At 36.6% G+C, this 23,821-nt stretch overlaps 1 protein-coding gene across 1 annotated transcript; it reads right to left on the bottom strand.

The window, feature by feature from the left end:
* Positions 1-9,432: 9,432 nt before the first annotated feature.
* CLEC6A (C-type lectin domain containing 6A) lies at positions 9,433-21,251 on the bottom strand. Its single transcript, XM_037848074.1, has 6 exons — positions 20,913-21,251; positions 20,321-20,413; positions 18,855-18,956; positions 14,744-14,895; positions 13,830-13,945; positions 9,433-12,688 (listed from the first exon to the last, which is right to left on the bottom strand). Exons 1-6 carry the CDS (start codon positions 20,941-20,943, stop codon positions 12,544-12,546), a joined length of 639 nt encoding a protein of 212 aa, XP_037704002.1. The 5' UTR covers positions 20,944-21,251; the 3' UTR covers positions 9,433-12,543.
* Positions 21,252-23,821: the final 2,570 nt, after the last annotated feature.

Raw genomic sequence — 23,821 nt, 5'->3', positions numbered from 1 at the left:
CCCTTTTTGTAGTATCTTTATCTGGTTTTAGTATCAGAGTAATATTAGCCTCATAAAATGAGTTAGGTAGTGTTCCTTTTCCTTCAATTTTTTGAAAGAGTTTGAGCAGCAATGCTGTCAATTCTTTTTGGAAAGTTTGGTAAAACTCCCCTGAGAAGCCATCTGGCCCTGGGCTTTTATTTGTAGGTAGAATTTTGATGACTGTTTGGATCCCTTTGCTTGTGATTGGTTTGTTGAGGTCTTCTATTTCTTCTCTGGTCAGTCTATATTGTTCAAGTATTTCCAGGAAATTATTCATTTCCTCTTAATTGTCGAGATTGTTGGCATACAGTTGTTCATAGTATCCTCTTATGATTTTTTTTAATTCTTTGAGATCTGTAATAATTATCCTGCTCTCATTTCTGATTCTGTTTATTTAGGCTTCTCTCTTTTTGACTTTGTCAGGCTAACTAAGGGTCTGTCAACCTTGTTGATCATCTCAAAGGACCAACTTTTGGTTTTATTTATTCTGTCTATTGTTTCTGTGTTCTCCAACTCACTTATTACTGCTTTAATCTTTCTTATTTCTTTTCTTCTACTTGCTTTAGGGTTAGTTTGCTGATCATTCTTTAGCCTCTTCAGTTGTTCAGTTTGGTCTCTGGTTTTAGCTGTTTCTTGCTTTTTGATGTATGCATTTAGAACTATAAATTTCCCTTTCAGCACCACCTTCACTGCATCCCATAGTTTTCCATTTGTTGTGTTCTCATTTTCATTCATCTCTAGATATTTACCTATTTCTCTTACAATTTCTTCTTTGACCCACTAGTTGCTTAACCTCCATATATTTGGGAAAGATCTGGTTCTTTCATGGTTATTGGTTTCTAGTTGCCTTCCAATATGGTCAGAAAATGTGTTTTGAATAATTTCAATGTTTTTAAATTATTGAGGCTTGTTTTGTGACCCAGCATATGATCTATCCTGAAGAATGTTCCATTGGCACTAGAAAATAATGTATATCCTGGTACTTTGGGATATAGCAATCTATATATCTCTGTTAAGTCTAATTCATTTATCATACTGTTTAGGTTCTCAATTTCCTTATTGGTCCTCTGTCTAGTTCTATCTATAGAAGAAAGTGGTGTATTGAAGTTTCCCATTATTATTGTAAACTTGTCTATTGCTCCCTTCAGTATAGCCAATGTTTGTCTCATGTTCTTTGGAGCTCCTTGACAGGGTGCATAAACATTTATGATTGCTATTTCTTCTTTGTGAATTGTCCCTTCCATTAATGTATGGTGTCCTTCTTGTCTCTTATGATTTTGCATTTAAAGTCTATTTTTTCTGATATTAGTATAGCTACCCCTGCTTTCTTTCAGCTGCAGCTTGCATAAAATATTTTTTTCATCCTTTAACTTTCAGACTCTTTGTGTCACAAGATCTAAGAGGAGTCTCTTGCAAACATATCAATGGGTCATAATTTTTAATCCATTCTACCAGCCTGTGTCTTTTAATTGGAGATTTTAATCCATTACTTTCATAGTTATTACTATGAAGAGAGTTCTTGACCATTTTATCCTTTGGTTTTTAGTTGTCACATATATTTTTTCCTCTCTCTTTTTTTTTTCTTTAAGTTACCCTTATGTTCTAGTTTGCCATTGCTGCCAGAATGCAAAACACCAGAGACAGATTGGCTTTTATAAAAGGGGGTTTATTTGGTTACACAGTTCCAGTCTTAAGGCCATAAAGTGTCTAAGGTAACATATCAGCAATCAGGTACCTTCACTGGAGGATGGCCAATGGCATCCAGAAAACCTCTGTTAGCTGGGAAGGCACGTGGCTGGGTCTGCTCCAAGTTCTGGGTTCAAAATGGCTTTCTCCCAGGATGTTCCTCTCTAGGCTGTAGTTCCTCAAAAGTGTCACTCTCTGTTGCTCTTAGGGTGTTTGTCCTCTCTTAGCTTCTCCAGAGCAAAAGTCTGCTTTCAACGGCCATCTTCAAACTCTCTCTCATCTGCAGCTCCTCTCTCAGCTCCTGTGCATTCTTCAAAGTGTCCCTCTTGGCTGTAGCAGCTTGCTCCTTCTGTCTGATCTTATATAGTGCTCCAGAAATTTAATTCAAACCCACCCTGAATGGGTGGGCCAACACCTCCATGGAAATTATCCAATCAGAGTCATCACCCACAGTTGGGTGGGGCACATCTCCATGGAAACATTCAAAGAATTAAAATCTAATTAACACTGATAGGTTTGCCCACACAAGATTACGTCAAAGATAATGGCATTTGGGGTGACACAATACATTCAAACTGGCACACCTTACTAATCCTCTTCAGTTCTATGCCCTTCTCCAGACCTCTCTCTTTCTTTATTTCTCAGCCAGTAGGGTTTCCTTTAGTATTTCTTGTAGGGCAGGTCTCCTGTTAACAAATTCTCTTAACATTTGTCTGTGAAAATTTTAACCTGTCTCTCAATTTTGAAGGAGAGCTTTGCTGCATAAAGTATTCTTGGTTGGCAATTTTTCTCTTTCAGAATCTTAAATATGTCATACCACTGCCTTCTTGCCTCCATGGTGTCCTCTGAGTAGTCAGTACTTAGTCTTATGTGGATTCCTTGTATTTGGTGAATTGCTTCTCTCTTGCTGCTTTCAGAACTTTCCCCTTCTCTTCAGCATTTGACAATCTGATCAGTATATGTTGTGGGTGGGTTTGTATGAATTTATTCTATTTGGAATCCATTGGCCATCTTTGTTTGCATATTTATGTCATTTAGAAGGCTTGGGAAGTTTTCCCCAACTATGTCTTGAAACACTTTTCCTAGACCTTTACCCTTCTCTTCTTCTGGGACACCAATGATTCTTATATTTGTTTGCTTCATGTTGTTCATCATTTCCCTGGGATCCATTTCAATGTTTTTTATTTTTTTCACCCTTTGTTCTTTTGTGCATTCACGTTTGATTACCCTGTCTTCTGGTTCACCTATTCTTTCTTCTGCCTCTTCAAATCTGCTGTTGTGTGCCTCTAGTATATTTTTATTTTGATCCACAGTGTCTTTTATTTCCATAAGACCTGCTATTTTTAATTTACTCTTTCAAATTATTCTTTATGCTCTTCTAGAGTCTTCTTGATGTCCTTTATATCTTTAGCCATCTTTTTGAAGTTGTTCTGGAGATTTGTGTGTGCTTCTTTAATTATTGCCTCAAATTTTGTGTCTCCTCTGGCTTTTTAATTTGGTTATTTGGCTTGTCTATATCTGCTAGATTCTTCAAGTGCTTCATGATTTGCTATTGGCTTCAGGGCATTTGCTTACCTTGATAAGGTTATTTGGGGAAATGCAGGATTATTTGAGCATTTATATATAATTTGTCAGAGCTACAGCTTGCTGTAGTTCAGTTTCCCTATCCTATCAGCAAGTGGTGACCTTGAGTCCCCTTTTACTCTCAAACCAGCCTTCCCCAAACTTTTCCTGTGCACTGGGCAGATTCCAAACTGGGTGGGAATCCAATCAGTGCACCCATTCTCTGTGCACATTTGGGACTGTGTGCCCTGGGGGTGAGGTGTGGGCTCTGTGCATTTTGGCAGAGAATCTGTTCAAGAATCTGTTCAATCTGTTTGAGTCTCCAGCTCAACTGTGCCCTGCTCCCTGCCTGCCATGTGCCCACAAGCCTCTGGGGTGTGGGAGGTGCTCCTGATGCTTCCTCATGGCTCCCTCTCCTGTCCTTTCTTCTTGCCAGTGCACATCGTGGACATCCATGGGGGGAGATTAAATACTGCCTTCTGGTTTCCCTCATGGGAGCTCCTGGCCATAAGGCTGTGGAGGATCACCTTCCCAGCTAAATGCCAAGGTGGGTGCATGGGAGTGGAGAGCTGCTGTTCACTCCCTTGCCTGGTGGCTGTCTCACCACCACCAGCCCTGAGAGGCAGCCCCAGCTGAACAAACTCACCCTGTTCCTTAAGGTATTGTCTCTCTGCATTTTTGTCCATGTCCCCACCATGTACTGTAGGGGTACGTCTATGGCCAGTCATATGCTGGGACTGTGGTCCCGGGTGTGCTCCACCCTCTCTAGTGTCTTTCTTGGAGAAGAAGCCTGCTCCACCTCACCCACTCCACCATATTCCAAAAGAAAAGTTTTTGAAACTAACTGAGAAGGTTGTTAACAAGTCTTAAGTCAAGGCCAAGGTGATGCTCATGTTGGAAAAATATCTCATCATTTCTTTTGCTAAATAATAACAGAATTACTAAAACAAGAAAGGATGACCAGGAAGTTTAGAAATGTCAGAAGCAGATTCCCTGTCTGCAATATTGGTAGATTGGTGAAGCTCTAGCTTATGTATTCTATCTGTTATACCCCAAAACATTGATTGTAGCACATTCTCAGGTAAGTAGTCTGGAATATACAAAAACTTTAAGAGATATGGAAATTTTTCTGAATAGAGCTTTTCATTCAAATGGAAAAATATTTAATGACAGATAAAAGAAAAAGTTAAATACAGACTAGAAATATTATAAATTGCTCCAGGCTCAAATGAGAGCCATCAGTTTATACAAGGGGGAAAGGGAGAGCAGGTTCTGAAACATTACCAGCAGTATACAGTTTCTCAGGGTGATGGAGGACACAACATATTAAAGATTGGAGAAAAATTTAGCATCCAGGAAAAAGAGCAGAGATATCTTTCCAAGTTGTACCAGTGATGGGCCAACACACAGTCCTATTTTGCTTCTTGCTTACTGACTCTACATGCTCCTGATATGCCCTATGGATCTGACCTTCAATAGCCTCATGCCTCACTCCCACACCTCCACCAGCCCTGGGAACCCTGTGCTCCCACCTCCCCATCCCCACCATTTCCACCCATCTCTCTGAGTAGATCTTCCAATGGGGTGAATCCCTTTTAGCAGACAGTGCTGAGAGGGGAAGGACAAAGCCAAAAACAAGAGGTAGGCCAGAGTGAAAATAAAAATATGGACAAGCTGCCAAATTAATGTAAAGCAAGAGTAGAATTGTATACGGTCCCAGGTCAGAAGTAGAAACAGTAGGAGATCCTTTGATTCTGACCAGGAACAAGTGAAAAACAAACAAACAAAAAATGGTGAGTGAAAATAAATATAGGAACAGGAGGCAGAGGAAGTATACACCATTCAGTGAATAGTGTTTCTTGAGGCTTGACCTCTTTTAAAAGGGTGAGGCCCTTTCTGGTATCTACCTTTGCTGGTCTTAAAACATAATTCATGAATCAGCAAATTGAATTACTCAGAGTTTCCATTCCAGGAAAATATATCGGGATGGCTCAGAAAAGATGTGTGTCTGCTGATTAGAGGGACGATTGTATTTCCTTGCTCAAGAATTTGAATTGGAACTTCATCTGGAGAATCTTCTAGAATCATAAATTAGGCATAAAAGTTTGCAAAAATTATGAATTTCTGTCCAAACATTCAGTTGCACAAGAAATATTGAATTTCTTCCTATTGCCTATAAGCCAATTTATTTTTAATGTGAATCCACATTCCATTGGGCTGGAAGAAATACATCTTACATATCTTGCAATTTTTCTCTCCCAGAGAAGACACATGATGTCTCCACCTTCAAGTACTAGTGGGAGAATGCCAGGAGAGCCTGTGCCAAGTCCTAAGCGAGCCAGGTGTGGGCCTTTGGTGCATTTATATAGTCTAGACATTACTGGACTGGACATTGCATCCCCATGGCCCTGTTCAGCCTAGTGACTCTCAACTGCTTTTGTTCCATAAGCCAAACACAGGAAACTTTTTTTTTTCTTTATTAGAGAAGTTGTGGGTTTACAAAACAATCATGCATAAAATACAGGATCCCATATTCCACCCCACCACCAACACTTTGCATTAATGCAGAATATTTGTTACAATTGATGATAACACATTTTTATAATTATACTATTAATTAAAGTCCATGGTTTAACTTAGGGTTCACTGTGTACTGCAGTTCCATGGATTCTTTTTTATTTTATTCTGTTACGTATATACAATCTAACATTTTCCCTTTTAATCATATTCAGATATATATTTCATTGCTGCTAATTGCATTCACAATGTTGTGCTACCATCACCACCATCCATTACCAAAACATTTCCATCTTCCCAAATAGGAACCCTGAGCCTTTTAAACCTGAACATCCCATTCTCTATCCCCACCCTATCCCCTGGTAACCTATATTCTAATTCTGACTCAATGAGTTTGCTTATTCTAATTGTTTCAAATCAGTGAAATCCTACAATATTTGTACTTTTGTGCCTGGCTCAACATGATGTCTTCAAGGTTCATCCATGTTGGAGGAATCTTTTTATTTGTATTTTTCATTTCATATCACTCTACTTATTCACACAAACCTTTCACTTTCTACCTTCTCCAAAGTCTCTGTAATTCTCCTAAGGATTATGATTTGAGAAGCAAATATCAGGAAGTCTAACAAGCTGGTGCTTCCTCTACTCTCAATTACTTCTCTTTGTTGAAATGAATTATGAAATCAGCTCCTTGCCTGAAGGGGAAGGAAGCAAAAAGTCTCACAAATAAAAATATATATTTTGATCTCTGTTCTATTCTTTATTCCCATTCACCCACTATAATCATTCTTTTAAATCAGCAAACTTTTTATTATCCATGACTAAGAGCTCACTATATCTCAAGCCAAAACTCAAAGGAAATACATTAGTTTCTTGTTGCTGCTATAGCAAGTTACCATGAACTTAGTAGCTTTAAACAACACCGATTTATTATCTTACAGTCAGAAGTTTAGAATAGGTCAGAAGGGCTATGTTCCCTCTGGAGTCTCAAAAGGAGAATTTGTTTCCTTGCCTCTTCTAGCTTTTAGTGGTCACCAGTATTTCTTTAATTATGACCCTTTCCTGCCTAGTCAAAGCCAGCTACATAGCATCTTCAACTCTCTCTCCGTCTCTCCCTCTCATCCCTCCTTCTGTCATCGTCTCTCCTTCTCTGACTCTGATCCACCTGCCTCCCTCTTACAAGGACCTTGTGATAATATTGGACACACCCAGATAATCCAGGATAATCTCTCCATCTCAAAATCCTGAATTTAATTACCTCTGCAAAGTCCCTGTTACCATATGTAACATTGCACAACACAAGTAATGTAACACATTCACTAGTTCCTGGAACTAGGACATGGACGTTATGGGGGTGGGGGGTGTTATTACTCATCCTGCTACAGGAAGGTTCAAAACAGCTTCTTGAAAACATCAAGACGTCTAGACTTCCAGAACCAGGAACTGAAGACATAGTAAACTGGACCAACCCTCCAGAGGAAGACAAATAGAAAAGGCTAACTGAAATTTATTTTTTAATGTTAAAAACATCAAAGTGCTAGTCATATAACATGAAATTTCTTGGCTAGAAATAGACTTTTTCCCTTTTGAAGAGGCTACTGAGAGTCTGGGTGGTACATGTGATAATTTTTCATGACTAGGCGAACAAAAATCAGTATCTGGAGTCTGTCGAATTTTGGGATAATGGTTAAACACCTTTCACCTTTAGTCTGGGACCTAAAGTACTACATGTAAGAGTCAGAGTGAAGAAGAAATAAACCAGTCCTCCCAAGGACTACAGGCCAACTTAGATTCAAATAGGTGGCCCGGAAAAGTCTGAAGCCATAAACTGAATCAAGATGATCCTAGTTGTCTAATCTCCCTGATACATACCTAAAGCCAAGGACAAGCCTAGACTTCAATAATCTCTTAAGTAAAGTGTCTGGCACACAAAAAACATAAGGAGATGTGCTTTCAACATGAGTGACAAACAACAGAAATAAACTCACAGAGACTCCAGATACAGGAGTTATCCATCACATAGTATAAATAACTATGCTTACTGTGGTCAGTAAGATAAAAGCCAAACTTGAGAATTTCAGAAGGGATATGAAAATTAGAAAAAGTAGCATAGAACATGTGAAAAATAACCAAATTGAGAGTTCAGAATTAAAGTTATGCAATAACTGAAGTTAAGAGCTCAATCGAGAGATGAATAGAACAGATGCAAAAATAGAGAACCAGATGGTATATCAGAGAAAATTTATCAAGAATGAAGCATAGGGGAAAAAAGGAAAACACAGAAGAGTGAATAAGAGACATAGAGGATAGTGAGAAAGTCATAACATGGAAACATTGGTTTCCAGAAAAAGAAGAAAAAGAGAATGTGGAGGAGTATAATGGCTGAGACCTTTCCAAAACTGAAAATGGACATCAATCTACACGTTCAAAGAGCCCAACGGATCCCAAGTAAAACACAAGTAGGAGCAAGAGGAAGAAGGGGGCAGGAGGGGGAGGGGGAGAAGGAAAGAAGACTGAGCTTTGTTTACAGGTAGCTCTGCTCAATATTTGGCATCAGCTAGAGACGGAGTGCTGAAGCATTATGCCTCTACTCAGAAATAGCCCTGAAGGTCTGCAAAAAATGGAAGTACTCCCACTGAGAGGAGCTTCACACCATACATGTGATGGTTCAATTTTCCTAGAAGAAAAGATGGCTTGAGGTAAGGATCTACGTCAATTTATGGCTAGTGCCTGATGGTTTGGCTGGATGGTCGGGGACTTGGAAGGAACCACACTGGAGAACTGGTAACAAGGAAGTAAGGGGAGAGATAAAAGATTATATGGCCCAGAATAGTTTCATAGTGTGAGAATCCTTGTTGGTGTGAATACTCTCCAGAGAGCCCCACTGAGGAGATTTAGTCATTGCACTGTTTGCTTATCATGTAATAAAACTGATTGAAAGCATTCATGAATAAGCCTAATTATTATTCTTACCAATTTTATAACACAGGTTAGCTTTGTTGTCTGGACTAATTCAAGGCCAGGAAGAGCCTGGAGATCACAGCTGCAGCAGTGTGATCCCAAGCTCAAAGCTATCACTAAAGGACAGCGTCTCTCATGTGTCTAGTCCTCCAGTTGATTATTTTTCATATATGGACTTTGGGAGTACAAAAATATATAAACCATAATTTTAGACTCATGATACACTATCCTTCTAGCATTTGTTTGCTTTCTTTTCTTTTGTTTTGCTTTGTGTTTATTATATGAACGTCATTGCCCAATCCAAAAACTAGAACCTTCCCTGTCACGTGCCTACGTGCTCCTCCAATCCCAACCCCCTGACTACCAACCTGAGGTAACCATTATATCGAGCTTTGTGCTTATCAAGTCCTTGATTTGCTTTCACTTTTACTACATAGATGCCTAAATAATATAAGCATACAATGCAGAAGGTCTCCTTTGTTAATATTCCCCCTACAGAACACCTCTTTTTCTGTTGTTGGGTGTTTTGTAATGATGATTTTTTTATTTTATTGTGGTAGCATATAGATAAGATAAAATTTGCCATTTTAATTATTTGGGGTGAATTACATTCCATTTATTTATTTATTTATTTTTATTAGAGAAGTTTTGGGTTTATACAATAATCATACATAAAATACAGGATTTCTATATTTTTCCCATTTTAATTATTTTTTAGTATACAATTCAGTGGCATTAATTACATTTACAGTGTTGAAAACATTTATTTCTTTTAATATCCACGTTTCATAGACCTTAGAACTCTCTCAATACAGCAGTTGTTGGGTGATGTTTATATAGGAAAAATGCATATTTATGTCCCCAAAAGTCAATTCTATATATTAAACAAAATTATGGGCAGGAAATGTTTTGCGTTAAATTCCAAATATAGTTTATGGATGGCAAGGATCATATATAGACTTTATTAAAAGATCAGAAGGTATCAATAAAGGAGATGTGAAACTCAGAATCCTTGCTATGCACTTACACAAAAACTATTTGTTAACAAGCATATTAATTATTTAGTAATCATGCAGCAATGTGTTGAGCATTTTATGTTTTAACATGATAGATTTACTTGATAGACATTGTACATTTATTTTATTATGTTTTTATCTCATTTGGAAATTCAAGATTTTGGATTAAGTGTCATGCTTTATATATTTTCCCATTTAAATGTGTGTTTATGTTCCCAGTTGGTATTTTTGTGTAGAATGCCTGATTTTCAGTAACAAGTTACTCATTTCAAGTCAGTATATGCCTTTATATTCTGTAACTTCACTTGTTTTTTTAAAGTAGAGCATTACACTATAGGTAATCTTCTAGGACTTGATTTTTTCACTCAACATTATGCTACTAATATTTATCTATGCTGTTAAGTGTAGTTATCATTTATCATGGTCCATTCATTTTTAATGCTGTATGCTATACTACTGAAGGAGCATGCCTCAGCTTAATTATGTATTCTTAATGGGCATTTGGATAGTTTCAGTCAAGTTTTTTTGCTACAAAAACAGTGAATATTATTGTTCATATTTCCTGATATACATGTGCATTACATATCACTGGGATGCTGGATAACTTCCAATTTCCCCTTCTCACCCCTCTCCACCCTCTCCTTCCTGGTCTCTGACCCAGGAGGCATCTGTGCCTCTAACTTCTGGTTGGGTTTGGCCAATAAGGAGACCTGCACAAAGATGGGTGTGGGAGGAGGAAAACAGAAGAGTGAGCTCAGGGAATATATTCTTCTGGCTCTGTTCCATCAGGGTCAACACAAGCTGGGTCCTTGGTGAAATATCACAGCTCCTCACACTGTAGATCTCTCCACACCATGCTATCTTTCTGGATTCTAATAGCCTCACCAGTGTTAATAACAGTCATACTGTTACTAGTCCCAGGGTATTGCATTAATCCTTGTGGTTTCCATGGTCTCACCTTTATAAACATTCTTTTTATTAAACTCTCCTTGAATGATCCTAATTTAAGCACGGGAACCAAACTAATACAAATTGATCATAGTTTATTTGAATGTTTACCTTTACAAGATAATCCAATTATTTCCCAAAGTGATTGTACCCATTTAAACTCAAATCAGCAATGTATGAGATCCCATTTATCTGCATCTCCTCCAAATCTTAGTATTGCCTGCTTTCTTAATGTTTTCCCTTTAAAAGGGTATAAAATGATATCTTGTTGTGATCTTGTGCATTCTCAAATTACAAGTGAAATTGTGTATCTTTATAAAAATGTCTCTTGTCTTTTGGATGTATGCATTTCTTCTTCTATGAAGAAATTGATTTGTGAAGATTGTTTATATATTCTTGATATTAATACTGTGTCAGTTATAGATGTTTAAATATCTTCTCCCAATTCAATTTTTTTTTCATTTTCCTTACAGTGTCTTTATGAACAGAAGTTCATAATTTTAGTGTAAAAAATTTTTCATTATTTTCCTTCTTGGTATACATTTTTGTAACTTTAAAAAAAAAAAAATCTTGCTATGGTAGCCAGTCTCCACAATGGCCCCCAAAGAATCTAACTTTCTGGTGTTCATGCCTTTGAGTAGTTGCCTTCTTTATTATGTCCAGTTTGGACTACGTGACTAATAGAATGCAGTGGAAGTTATGGTGTATAACTTCTAAGGTTAGATCATATCATAGAAGACCTTAGTGCTTTCACTTTGTTCTCTTGTTGCTCTGGTGGAAGTGGGCCCCCATGTTGTGGGCACTCTCAAGTAGATGTATGGAGAGTACCATGTACTGAGGGCCTGAGGACTCCTACCAGTAGCTAGCACAAACTTGTGAGCCATGTGAATGAGCCATCTACAAAGTAAATACTGCAGATCTTGTCAAGACTTCAGATGACTGCAGCCCCAACCATTATCTTGATTGAGGGGATTTCTCTATGATGTTTTGAGAGAGGAAAGTCATAACTTTTAAAAGAAACCTCCTTTATAAGTCTTCTAATTAACAAAAGAATACAGTTTCTGGCACAAGGAATGTTTGTGGAAGAAAGTATAAAGAGAGGTGCATTGTAAGGCCTGAAATTCCTTGTGCTGCCTTGCCAACTTTGAGCCTCACAGATCCCCAAAGGCCTAGCCGTGAGTTCCCCTGCTCTCACCATATCCTCTTCTCTCACCAGATATACCCCCATCCAGCAGGAAAGGCTCCCCACCGGCTAGTTCCCCTAGCAACTGGGCCCGCTGCACATCACCCGGTCCTCTACCAAATGGATTCCACCTCCCTGCCAGCCCAATCACATCCTCCCAATCACATCCACCCTCTGGTCACTACAAAGCCTGCCTCCCACAGCCCCCTGCCAGTTCACTCTGTTCCTGAGTGCAATCCCATGTGGCCCTGCATGGCCTGTGGTATCCTACCCCCTCCACCCCGGGGGGTGGGGGCCGTGACTAATAAACTGCTGTCAGTCTTATCTGTCCAATGAAGGGTGTCAGGTGTTTTACCATCTTACTCTATTTAGAATCGGGGATCCTTCTTCACCAACGAGGTAAAAAGGAGGTGGTCAGAACAAAAGGAAAGAAGCGAATAAAGAACAAATGGAAGAGAAAACAAAGAGCTGATGAACTTATCCTATCATTAGTGGAAAAGAGAAAACCAGAGGAGGGGTAATTGAAGGGTGAGAAGCATTCCAATATTTCCATGAACCTCTATGACACAGGATTTACATAATTAACAAGAGGAAATTATTGTTTTACAATTGGTCCCTATTTTAAAGATGTAGGTGAATGCATTTCACTCATAGGTGAATCTTCTTCATTTCACATATTGAATTCCTTTTAGAATCACAGAAAACATCATTCCAGCCCCATTTTCCAGGACTCCAGAAAACTATCGAAGCACATCGCTCTGCAGAAAAATTAGGCTCATTGGGGTGCCAGAATCTAAAGGGAAACAAAGGGTAGAAACATTTCTTCAGCTGAAAGTGTGGTGACCAATTTGGGGGTTGAAAAGAATGGGATTCAGGGTTAGAAAAACATACCAAACATTGATTCCCCATTCTCAAGCTGCCCTCCTCAAAAACCTCAGATACAGACACACACGTTTCCACTTGATTCTTCTGGCAAAATATTTTTAAGATGGTGTAATCTTGGGTCTTTTCCCTGGAATCTGATCTTCACTTCCTCCTCTATGTAGAAACTTTATTCCAGGTTAGGTTATTGAACAGTCCGTTTCTGGCCCATAATGAAGAGACTACCTCCTTGCATTTGTCTACTCTTATCACCTCCTAAGTTTTTCTATCTTCATGGAGCTGTCTTAAATGAGTCACAAGGTGCCTGAATCTGGACATTAGAAATTACCCTGCTTTCAAGGAAAACAGTGTTTTGTAGGGGGTTGGAGTGGGGTGGGGTAGGACATTATTTTTGGAATTGAAAGAACTGATTTTCTTACTTACTCATTTTGATCTTGGGCAAGTAATTGAATCTTCCAAGAGATTATACTCGTTATCTATAAAGTGACAATCATAATAAGGTCTCCAAGTAGCTCACAAGGTTGTGTGCAAATCAAATGAGGTAATGTATAATTAAGGTAAATTCTAGGTTTTTAAAAGCCTCGGCATTTTTAAAAGCCATATCATTATTTTAAAAGCTGCAGTATTATTTTATGACTATCCTACTAAAATTGAAAATCATTCTGGTCTAGATATTTTAAATCTTATTAATTGGAGAAGAATTTAATTGACGTGCCTCCTTGTGTTTAGAGGCAATGAAATATAATGGTTAATAGCGCCATCTTTGGAATAAGATAGACATTGGGCTGAGATCCACTTTCTCATCTCACTAATATATTGACCTTGGGCAAATTACTCAATTTTTCATCTAGGAAATGGGGTTCTGAAAAAGAGAAAGTTTTTTGAGGATTCAATGAGGTAATGTGTACAAAGCACTTGGTAAGAGCTTAATAAATATTAGATCCTGTTACCAACATTATAATTATTAATAGTAATATTGCTCCTAAGAAAATTTCCCTAAGTTTTCTATGTAAACAAAGAACTATAGCTCATTAATCTTGGTCTGCACTCACCTGACATTTTCATGGAAAGGTGTCTGATCAATCCATTGCCATTTTTCATCTCCCTGAGGATCAGTGAGCCCCAGGAAATAAGAAAAGGATTCATTCAGCTGCTGGACAATGAAATTCTACATGAAGAAAAAGAAGGAGTCATTGATTTTGGAATTTCCAAGTAGAAAAGTAGTTAGGAACAGAGTAAGAGTCCTATATAGCTCTAAAGAGTACTAGGAATAGTTGCCTGAGGGGACTTTGCCCAGCAATACGTGCCAAAACACCAACAAAATTCCAGAGGGGAAGGGAATCCTGACCCATAAATTTCCAACCAGACCAAATTTCCTCCTTTTTCTTACAAAGAAAAAGTATTGTTTTAAAATATACGTAAGTTAATTTTTGTGTGTTCATATATTTGCTTTCATAAGTTCAGGTATGTGCCGTCTTTATTTCTGACTGATATTCTGACTGATACACAGTGAAATTGCATTTGAGTTCTCAAAATTCAGATTTGTTTATCTACTTCCCTAACTACTCCTTTTCTAGGAAGTAGTAAATTACTTGTAAAAGTTAAAAATAAAGGAAGGCCCACTGGATTTTAACTGAAGTGATTTGTTTCTTAAAAAATAGTCTTATTTTTCCATTTGGGCCTCTGTATTAACTATTTTATACATTCAGATTGTTTCCAAATAGGTAATTTCATTGAGGTAAAACATAATTAATTTTGAAGTCACTGAACTACAGGCTTAAGGAGAATTTCCTTTGTATTATCCTGAGATTCTTTGACTTAACACCAGTATTCCAGGGTTGCGAGGGAAGGGGTAAGCAGGGCAGAAAGGATGAGAAAGGAGTAGAGAAGACGGACACTCCTAGCCAAGGGAGTTAAGTAATACACAGATAAGTTTCCCCAACATTAATTCTGTTTTTAAAAGTACCTGCTCTGCTTCTGTGTTGATCACCACCAAATGAGCCCCCATCCCAATACAGTTCTGCTCACTTTTAGACCAAAAATTCTCTTCCATAGAAATGAAGTAGCAACTGGAACCAAATGACTTCCAAGCACTTGGGCAACATCCCCAGACCTTTTCTGTGTTGCATGAAAGAGAAGTGTGAGTACAACATAAAAGAGAAATAAGAGTGAAGAGATATGTTCTATACATATATGTCCCCAAGGTTCTGAGGTTGTTTTCTAAAGATGTGTTTCTTCACTTTTGTGTTTACTATTTCCTGAATTATATAACTGTAGGCCATGCAATTACTTTTAAGTAAACATGCTTTACCAGTAAGGCCTCAATATTTACTGAGGCTTAACTGAAGAAGCCCTCTCAATTTTTCACAAGTGAAGCCACTAAGAGGGTCTTTTGCCCTGTTGCTTCATGTCCCTAATATGTTACAAACATCAAATCCTCTTGGAGTGTTAACTGACTAACACAGGTGAATCTGGAATCCCAGTTTTGCTTGATTATCTTGGGCAAGCCAAGGAAATTCAAGTTTTTTAAGTGGAAATGATACCTATTCACAGGTGGTTGTGAAAATTGGAATTGTGCCTCATTAGAATTTTGGCTGTATTATGTAGGCCCTAGAGCAAGTTACATAATCTCCTTAAGCCTCAGTTATTTCACCTTTAAAATGGAAATAATAATAGCACCAACTACATAGCAGGATTTAATCCCATGATATGTGTAAAGCACTTTAAATGGTGCTTCACATAGAATAATTGCTCAATAAATGTGAGTATTACTATATTTTAGCACAGAATCAAGCACATAAGAGTCCTCTCTCCTTTCTCCCCAGAAGCACCAGTTTGCCATTCTCCTAGGATTAAAGAAATCTATAGCTAATCATGTATAAATCCACTGGCATATATGATTATATATATATATTTCCCTTTAGCACATAAATATGTATCTCTAAACATACATTTGTTGGGTTTGGAATTTTTGTAAGATTTTATAATATATTGTGGTCTTCTTGGGCTTGCTTTTCCATTCCAAATAACATATTTTTCATCCATGTTATTATGTGTGGTTCTGTTTCATTTTGTTTTTTTATGTTGTCACATCATTACATATTAAGTGATGAAAAATAGTTTATAGAGTTATTCTTCTTTTCATTATATTACAAAATAAATAAAATGGATATACCAAATCCATATCATTTTAATATTGGATGCTTTTAGAAATGTTAACTATGTATTCTGTTCTTTATTAATGATTGGTTTGATAATACTCCTCAAAGCATGTATTAGCATGTTGAATTCAATCTAATGTGGCTGACTGTTTTACTAGTGTAGATTGCTTTGCCCATTAAGTTACATGGCAAACATTTTGCGTAAGTTGAATATGCTAAATCTCCAACTCCAATGTTGACAAAAATATTCAAAGCTGTGATGAAATAAAAGCATTTTTTAAAACTGTATATTGACATTAATATCTTATTTTCCCAGTCTCTTCTGAGAATAAGGCGCTAAACAAGGTACTTCGTAAGTATAAAAAATAGCAGGTGAATTAATTGTCATTGATAAGACTTATTAAGGCATTTTTTGTGTACCTCCCTGAAATTGAAAAGCAAATTACTGTCTAAGAAATAACAAAACTTTTGCAAACTATTCTATTTCTTACTCTTTACTTTTAACAACATCAAAGAATGGCCTGATCAAATTCTCAGCTAACAGACAATTACAAATAATTTTTCATGATCGATCACTAGCTTAGTTTACCAGAGCTGCTATAACAAAATACCACAGATTAGGTGGCTTAAACAGCAGGAATTTATTGTCTCACAGTTTTGCAGGCTAGAAGTCCAAAATCGAGGTGTCGGAAGGATTGTCCTTTCTCTGAAGCCTGCAGCATTCTGGTGGTGGCTTGTCGGCAATCCATAACTCAGTCTCTGCCTCCACCACTGACCATCTCTCCCCATCTGACCACTGCCATATCTAAATTTCCTTTGCTTATAAGGCTTCCTGTCATAATTCAGTCTGGCCTCATGTTAACTAATAACATCCTCAAAGACCCTGTTTACTAATGGGTTTGCATCCACAGGACTGGGGGTTAGGACTTGAATGGGTCTTTGTGGGGGACATGATTCAATATGTAACAATTACTATGGGATTTTGGCAAACAGCACTGAAAGAGTTCAGGAAATGAATGGCATTCTAACAAAACTCCTTCCATTCCCACCTACTTATTTAGGCAAACAAGATTTCTGCTTGTGTCTCAAAATTAAAAAACAGGAGTAGAATAGATGCTGAACTTGTACTCATTCTAGCAATAATGTTATTCAAAACTAAATACACCTAATTGCATTTTTTCAAAAGCCCCATTCATCTTATTTTAAGAGAAGGATTTCCAGTAGTTTTATTTATTAGTAATAATTTATAAAATTTTATAATAAATTAGTGATGTTTTGAATAATTGTGTTCTGGTAATAATTATGAAGATAAGTCAATCTTGAAGAAGTTTTAAGATACTTAAAATCTAATTGTCCAGAGGAAATAAAAGTATTAAACATATACCTAAATACAGATTTGGGCAGATGGAAAATGTGATATAAATACTAGTCCATGGAGAAAAGAGAATGATGTAAAACATCTGACTTTTAAATAGTACATATTATTCAGGATTTTTTTTTAATGGATGATGTTGGGTAACACATTTTAATGACATCTGAACACTGGTATAAATATTTAAGCAAGGATATAACAGTTTTGTTTTTTAAATGTTAATATTTACAGTGTTTCAGAAATTAAAGCTTTTGCTTCTAAATCATGATGAAAATTTTTACATATCAATTTAAACTATGTCAGAGAATATAGAGTTAACCAAAAGCCTTTCTGGGATTTGGCAAGCAAAACAGTTTGAAGACCACTGCTCTAGAAAGAGAACCGGCCTTTTGAAGGAACTCTGATTCTACCCATGTACCTAAATGTCTCAACGTTCTCTGACTGAGACTAAGTGGGGAAAAAATTGGAGAATTTAGAATTGTGGATTTTGATTAAACTTTAATCAAAGCAGAAATTTTATGTTTGGACTTTTATATTTCCTTTCACTGTAATAATAATTTGAAAGGATATTATTAAAATTTGAGCCCATTTTGTTGGTATTATACAAAAACTCTTATAAAAATAATTTATTCATTATTCATTTAAGTTTATCTGTAACATAATTTTATGTTGGATAATTTTGGGTTAGATATTTTCAGGAGGGAATTCGAAGTTCATATGGATTTGGAGTTAATTTGATTAATGTTCATATTTGTCACATTTCAGAGCTTTCTGAAGGCAAAGACTGAAGCGTAGTCAGGGAGTGTAGATAAAACCATCCTTCTCTACATCCATGCACCATATTCTTGTCAAATACCAAAAGAGAGAAAATGCCAACATCTTACAGAAACATGAAGAATCTTCTTGTGTTTTCTTCACTGCTCCCAGATTTCTCCATTGGAGCAGAAGAGTGAATTATTTAGTTCTTGAAATAGCAAGAGTCTGACATCCATTTGGATTGCATTTCTTAACTTGGAAGGATTAAGGCCACAAGGGCCACTACAGAAATGCACTTTTCCTCACTGTGACTGTTTTCACTAGACAGAGCATGAGGCAGACCATGATTCTGAATTCAACTCTCCCAACTCTCTACATATGAAGTTACTAGGACTGTATTTTGGAGTAGTCTTATCCTGAGCTATATTCCAAGATCCAAACTGACCAGTAATACAGATGATTCTTGAAATAGAGATGGACATTATTAATTGTGAACTTTAAATATCAAAAAGAAGAATTTATACATTAAATAGAGGGCAAAGATAATATGAAAGAAAAAGAATTGCTATGAATAATTTCTAGGGTTGGCGTGAGATGAAGAATTCTGGAGAAGAAATTGTTTTGGAGGCAAATCTGGAACCTGGTATGAACATATAACTTTGGAGATACTTTGAAGATATCCAAACAGAGATTTTATTTTAAAAGGTAAATACATAAACCAATCTCTAGTCAACCATGATTCCTCTCTGAGAAAAGAGAAAATCTAGTTAAGCATTGCAAAGCGTTACCTGTCACCCTTGTCCCTTCACTGAAGCAGGTTAGACTTGAATGATACGTGTGCAGTTCAGACAGCCGTTTGCCGATTTTTCCATATGTAAAATGATAAGTTACTGTGAAGGAAGAAGAAGGATTAGTATGCATTCTTTTAACTATACAGCATTATGTTCTAGATCTCTATGGCAAGCTGGCTTACCTCCATCACTCTTCTCTATATAATCCCAGTGAAGACCATGCTGAAGTATTGCTTGCTGCTATTCATTTGTCTTATTTGTTTGTTTATATTTCTACACATTTATTTTTGTCCCTTTCTCCACTATAATTTAAATTCCATATTCGAGGGCAGAGATTCTGTTTCCTACATCAATTAATCACAAACACCTAAAACAGTGATTGTCACAAAGTAATCAATAGATAATTGGTGACTCACTGGCTCTCTGCTTCTCCTTAACGCTAATAACCCTGAAGCAAGCTCCCAAGTTATTTTGATATTTTCTAAAGATCTCTGACTGCTAGTAACTACAGAAAAAAAAAAAAAAACAAAACAAAAACATATGAGGTAAATAACAACCAAAAATAAATTTTAAACATTTAAAGACATTTTAAGTTCTCATAATACTGTCAAACTTTTCTACCCTCTCTTAGTCTACGTCTTGGGGAACTGAATATCTGCTACCTCTTCACTAACGAAATAACTATCCTTAAACCAACCCCCTACCCCTTTGCTCTTTCACTTGATATGAAAAGTAAAACAGATTTTAACTTTTGTGAAAATTATTTGTGTTTTACTAAAGACTGTGAGATTTATTAACATCTAAAAGGGAACTACAAACATGGCCCACATGACATTACATTAAAAGTCACTTTCAGTTCCTCTCAGATTACTCAGTAAGTATTTTTAATCATCTCTTCAGTAAATAGGGAAACCAATTGGAGCTTGGAGAGCAAAAAGATCTTTTGAGGTTTCTCACAAAAGGAACATCAGATATTTATTTGGAATCAAATGAACCAGGGAAGAAATGTTCTATTCCTTTACACCTCTATTATAGCATTTGAATTCTTTTAATTTCATATAAAAGAAGATGATCTCACAAGAAGATCAAAGATTCTAATCTACAGTATTACAATTATAAAAGCAATTATGGTTTGACTTACCACAGAGGGCTTTTGTGACCAGAGAATATGTCATCACTAGTTATTAAAGGATGTGTAGAGAATGGCTACAACTAACATATGTGCATATGTGAGGTCATAATTTTAACTAGGAAAATGCTACTAAACCCAGGTAAAGTAAATCTGGAACCAGAGTCAATTATCAAAAGATGGAGGATGAAGGGGAAATGAAGGAGAGGAGGAGAAATAAAAAAAAAAACACAGCATTCCAAGTAAAAACTGACATATAATGGGGGTAAAGGAATCTGTATAGAAGACAATAGAGAAAGGGAGAAGAGAAGTGACAACTCAAGGTAGAACTTACCCACACAGCTCACAATGAAACAGGCACTGAGGAGGGCAAGGGAAACCACAGCAACAGTCCAGAGCCGCACTTGGGACCACCAGACTCCTTTCTCTGTCAGATCAGCAAGACAAATGCGGTTACCAGAAGGCCAGGAGGCCAAGGTCGTTAAGAACTTAGAGCAATGAAGAAGTCAGATGGAGAACTTCAGAGTAATTAAAAAAAAAAAATTTAAACAATAAGAGAACATGGAAACTCCCTCAGAATAAATGACTAGGTAATATCTGAAATACGAGATGAATCTGGGCAAAACTCATCCTCAATAAACCAATTTCCATTTCCTTATTCTTTCTTCATAAATATTACATTCTTCCATCGATTCCCTGTTTTTCTCAAAGTATCACTTTTGTCTCCCACTTCCTATGTCAGTGCATTACTGTTTGGTTTCTTATTCTTTCCAGAGCTCCTGCCTTTGAAGCATCAGTCTCCTAGATTGGTCCAATCTCTATTCTTTCCCAGTGCCCATTGTCTGATCTCTTCTCTCCAAATCACTTTTATCACCTCATCATGCACTTCTACCTTCATTTCTGGAACTGAGGAAATGAATGCTCACCTCTACCTCGAGACTGTCCTTCTCGCACCATTATGTGGGCTCCTGGTGTTCAGGAGATCCAGGAACCTCTTGGATCTCTTTCCTTGAAGAAGTTATCCAGATTCTGGCTTCATTCAAAGACACCAGAGCTCAGAGACAAACTGCTACGTACAATGATAAAGCTAAAAGGCATCCAATATAAAGTGTACCTCAAAAGAAGAAGTCGTGGTTTGGAGTAAATTTTCCAACATACTAAAAACACTGGGAAAACAAAAGAGGAAATTGAGAAATATACCAAAAACTGTTAATGAGAACTTCAACAAGAATAGTCAGATCATTTGTTCAGTTCCTGAAATAAAATTTCTCTCTTTGGATCCTATTCATCTGGCATGAAAATAAAAAACCAAAAAAGCACTACTATATGCCCTAAAAGAAATCCATTTATAAAATTAATTAAATTGTTTCCTAAACAACCTTTATATTGCGTTTTGTGTAAGATTTAGTCCATGTATTTTTAAATGTCCTAGAATTAGTAAAAAGTCTGATTGAATGTATCTGGCTTAGATATTAAGGGTTAATCTAGTAAACAACATAAAAACCCATGGACATCGTCCAGGAATATGGCTGCACAATGCGAGATTCTGGACTCTACCTGCAAAGGTAGTAAAACACCCTTATTGCATCAAGGCCAGTATTAGGCTAAGGTTAGTAATATTTTATAATCTCCCTGAATAGGGGAAGGGGAGCCTAAAATGGTATAATATCAAAGTTAAGCTTCCTGAGTTCCATGCCATTACACAAGGGCTTGGGAATCCTCACTAACACGGTCTATAGAATGTGGACCTTTCTCTCTATTAACATCACAAACATCACCACATGTTCAAGTGAGTAATCTTGAATACAACAAAATCTACCATGGATATACGAACATTAAACTGGATAGGGTTTTTAAGTGAAAGGAGAGTTATAACTAACGATGAAACTGACATGAAGAAACAGGATAGATACTCAGAAAATTCTAACCAGTGTTGAAATGCAACAAATTCTGAGGGGAAGAAGTGGTTATGAGACATCGTCATCTGTTTCCAGTTCCCCTCATAAATGAAAGATACAGACACCCGAGGACTGTATTACTGGGTGGTCCAGAAGAAGAAAACATTCTCCTGAGTTGTACACATGTCAAAGCAATTTAAACACGTGTTGTTTTCATTTGCCCATCTCCAGTTTATGCTCCACTATAGCTTTCTGGTCTTGACCATTGGCAACCATGTGCTCTGTTGCCTTTGCTCCTTTCCACTCCTCTGTTCTGTATAAGTTCCTAAATTTTAGTGTCATACCTTTTGATAGTGCCATGATAGTAGAAGGAAAAGCAAAAAGGAAAGATCGAAATAAAACATAATACAAAATAAAGCAAAAACAGATAGGGAGAATAGCAAAAGAGAGTAAAAACAGAATGGGGTGTAGGCTCAGGTCAGATGTGAAGACAATTGTAAGATATATGGATCTGACCAGGGAGTGATGAAAAAACCAGCAGTGCAAAGATAATAGCCTAGTAGGGACAGAAAATACAAAGTGTATGCTCTTAGAGAGAATTAAAGTAAATATTGTTTTATTTGGCTTGAACTCTTTTAAAGGAGACATGAGAGGTGAGTCAGTAATTTAAACCACCTAAAACGCCTTTCCAAGTAAACAGAACTGGATTGCTCTTTTGAAAATTAGTTTCCTTGATTGAGGTCAATTTGATTCTCTTTTTTAGGAGTTCAGATAAAGATATTTAAATCAGTTGGTGGCAAGTACTGCGTTAAGATATTTTGACTCAAAAATTAGATCCACACATGTGTATAAAATATTGTCAGTCTATAAACATGGATACACAGATGTATACCTTCTCTTTCTTTTCAATTTATCAGATTATTATTAATGTTGCCATTTCTTATTATTACTGGGATGATGGGAAAATCTCTATGTCATTCCTGGGACTATCCTTTGTCCCTGGGATTATATCAAGTTTCTGGGATTATCTGATGTCAAGAAATTGAAAGAGGGAAAAGAAATCATTGTTTATGGATCCACACTGGTAATGTGCTTCAAGTCCTCAGTGCCATGATAGCTCACAAATACTTTGGACCAACTTTGTCCTGCTATTCTTGGTATGAGGGTTGGTCTGTTAAAGCTACTTCACCATTACTGGAAGCTAATTTGTGTATCCCTAAATGATTTCATTTTTCCCTAGCCCTTATCAAAGGATTGGGGTAGTGGAGTAGGGCTCAATGATCCATTTGAGATTCTGATGAAAGCTTTGGACCCATTAACATAATTTTTCATAAATACATTAACATAAAAATTACATATAATATTTTATTTTTAAATAATTTCCTTAAAATAGACACTGCAAATGATTTTTCAAAAAAATGTTTCTCTCACTTTAATTTCATGCATATTAGGGTCTTTTCTTAAAGAAAAAAATTAATTAGTACCATATTATACTAAAAAACAAGTATTCATTTTAGTCACAAAACAAATTAATGATAACATTGTTATTATTTGTCTTAAATAAAATTAAATTGGGTCACTACATCCTAGAGTAAGGATAAACCAGAAATAGAAAGGACACCCCAGATCCAGCAGCTCAGTTTTGAATCATCTAAGACTTTGAAACTGTATTTAGGTAATTGAAGATTATTAATGCCCCCAGTTGCTGACTAGAAACAAAGGTAATTCCTTTCTGAAAAAGAAAAGTAATCAAATTATTTGCATAATTTTTCATAAATAATATCTAATACTCAAATCAAAAATAACCAGACACATGAGGAGGAAAAAAAATACATGAATGGAAAAAAATAGACAATAGAAATAGACCCAATGGAGCTCAAGATAATGGAGTTTTCAGATTCAGAGTTTAAAATAAATATGCTTAATATGTTCATAGG

The sequence above is a fragment of the Choloepus didactylus genome, chromosome 8 (assembly GCF_015220235.1).
Source record: "Choloepus didactylus isolate mChoDid1 chromosome 8, mChoDid1.pri, whole genome shotgun sequence".
Classification (NCBI taxonomy): domain Eukaryota; kingdom Metazoa; phylum Chordata; class Mammalia; order Pilosa; family Megalonychidae; genus Choloepus; species Choloepus didactylus.
Note: the sequence above shows the minus strand (reverse complement) of the source record. Positions and strands in the feature narration are given on the sequence as shown.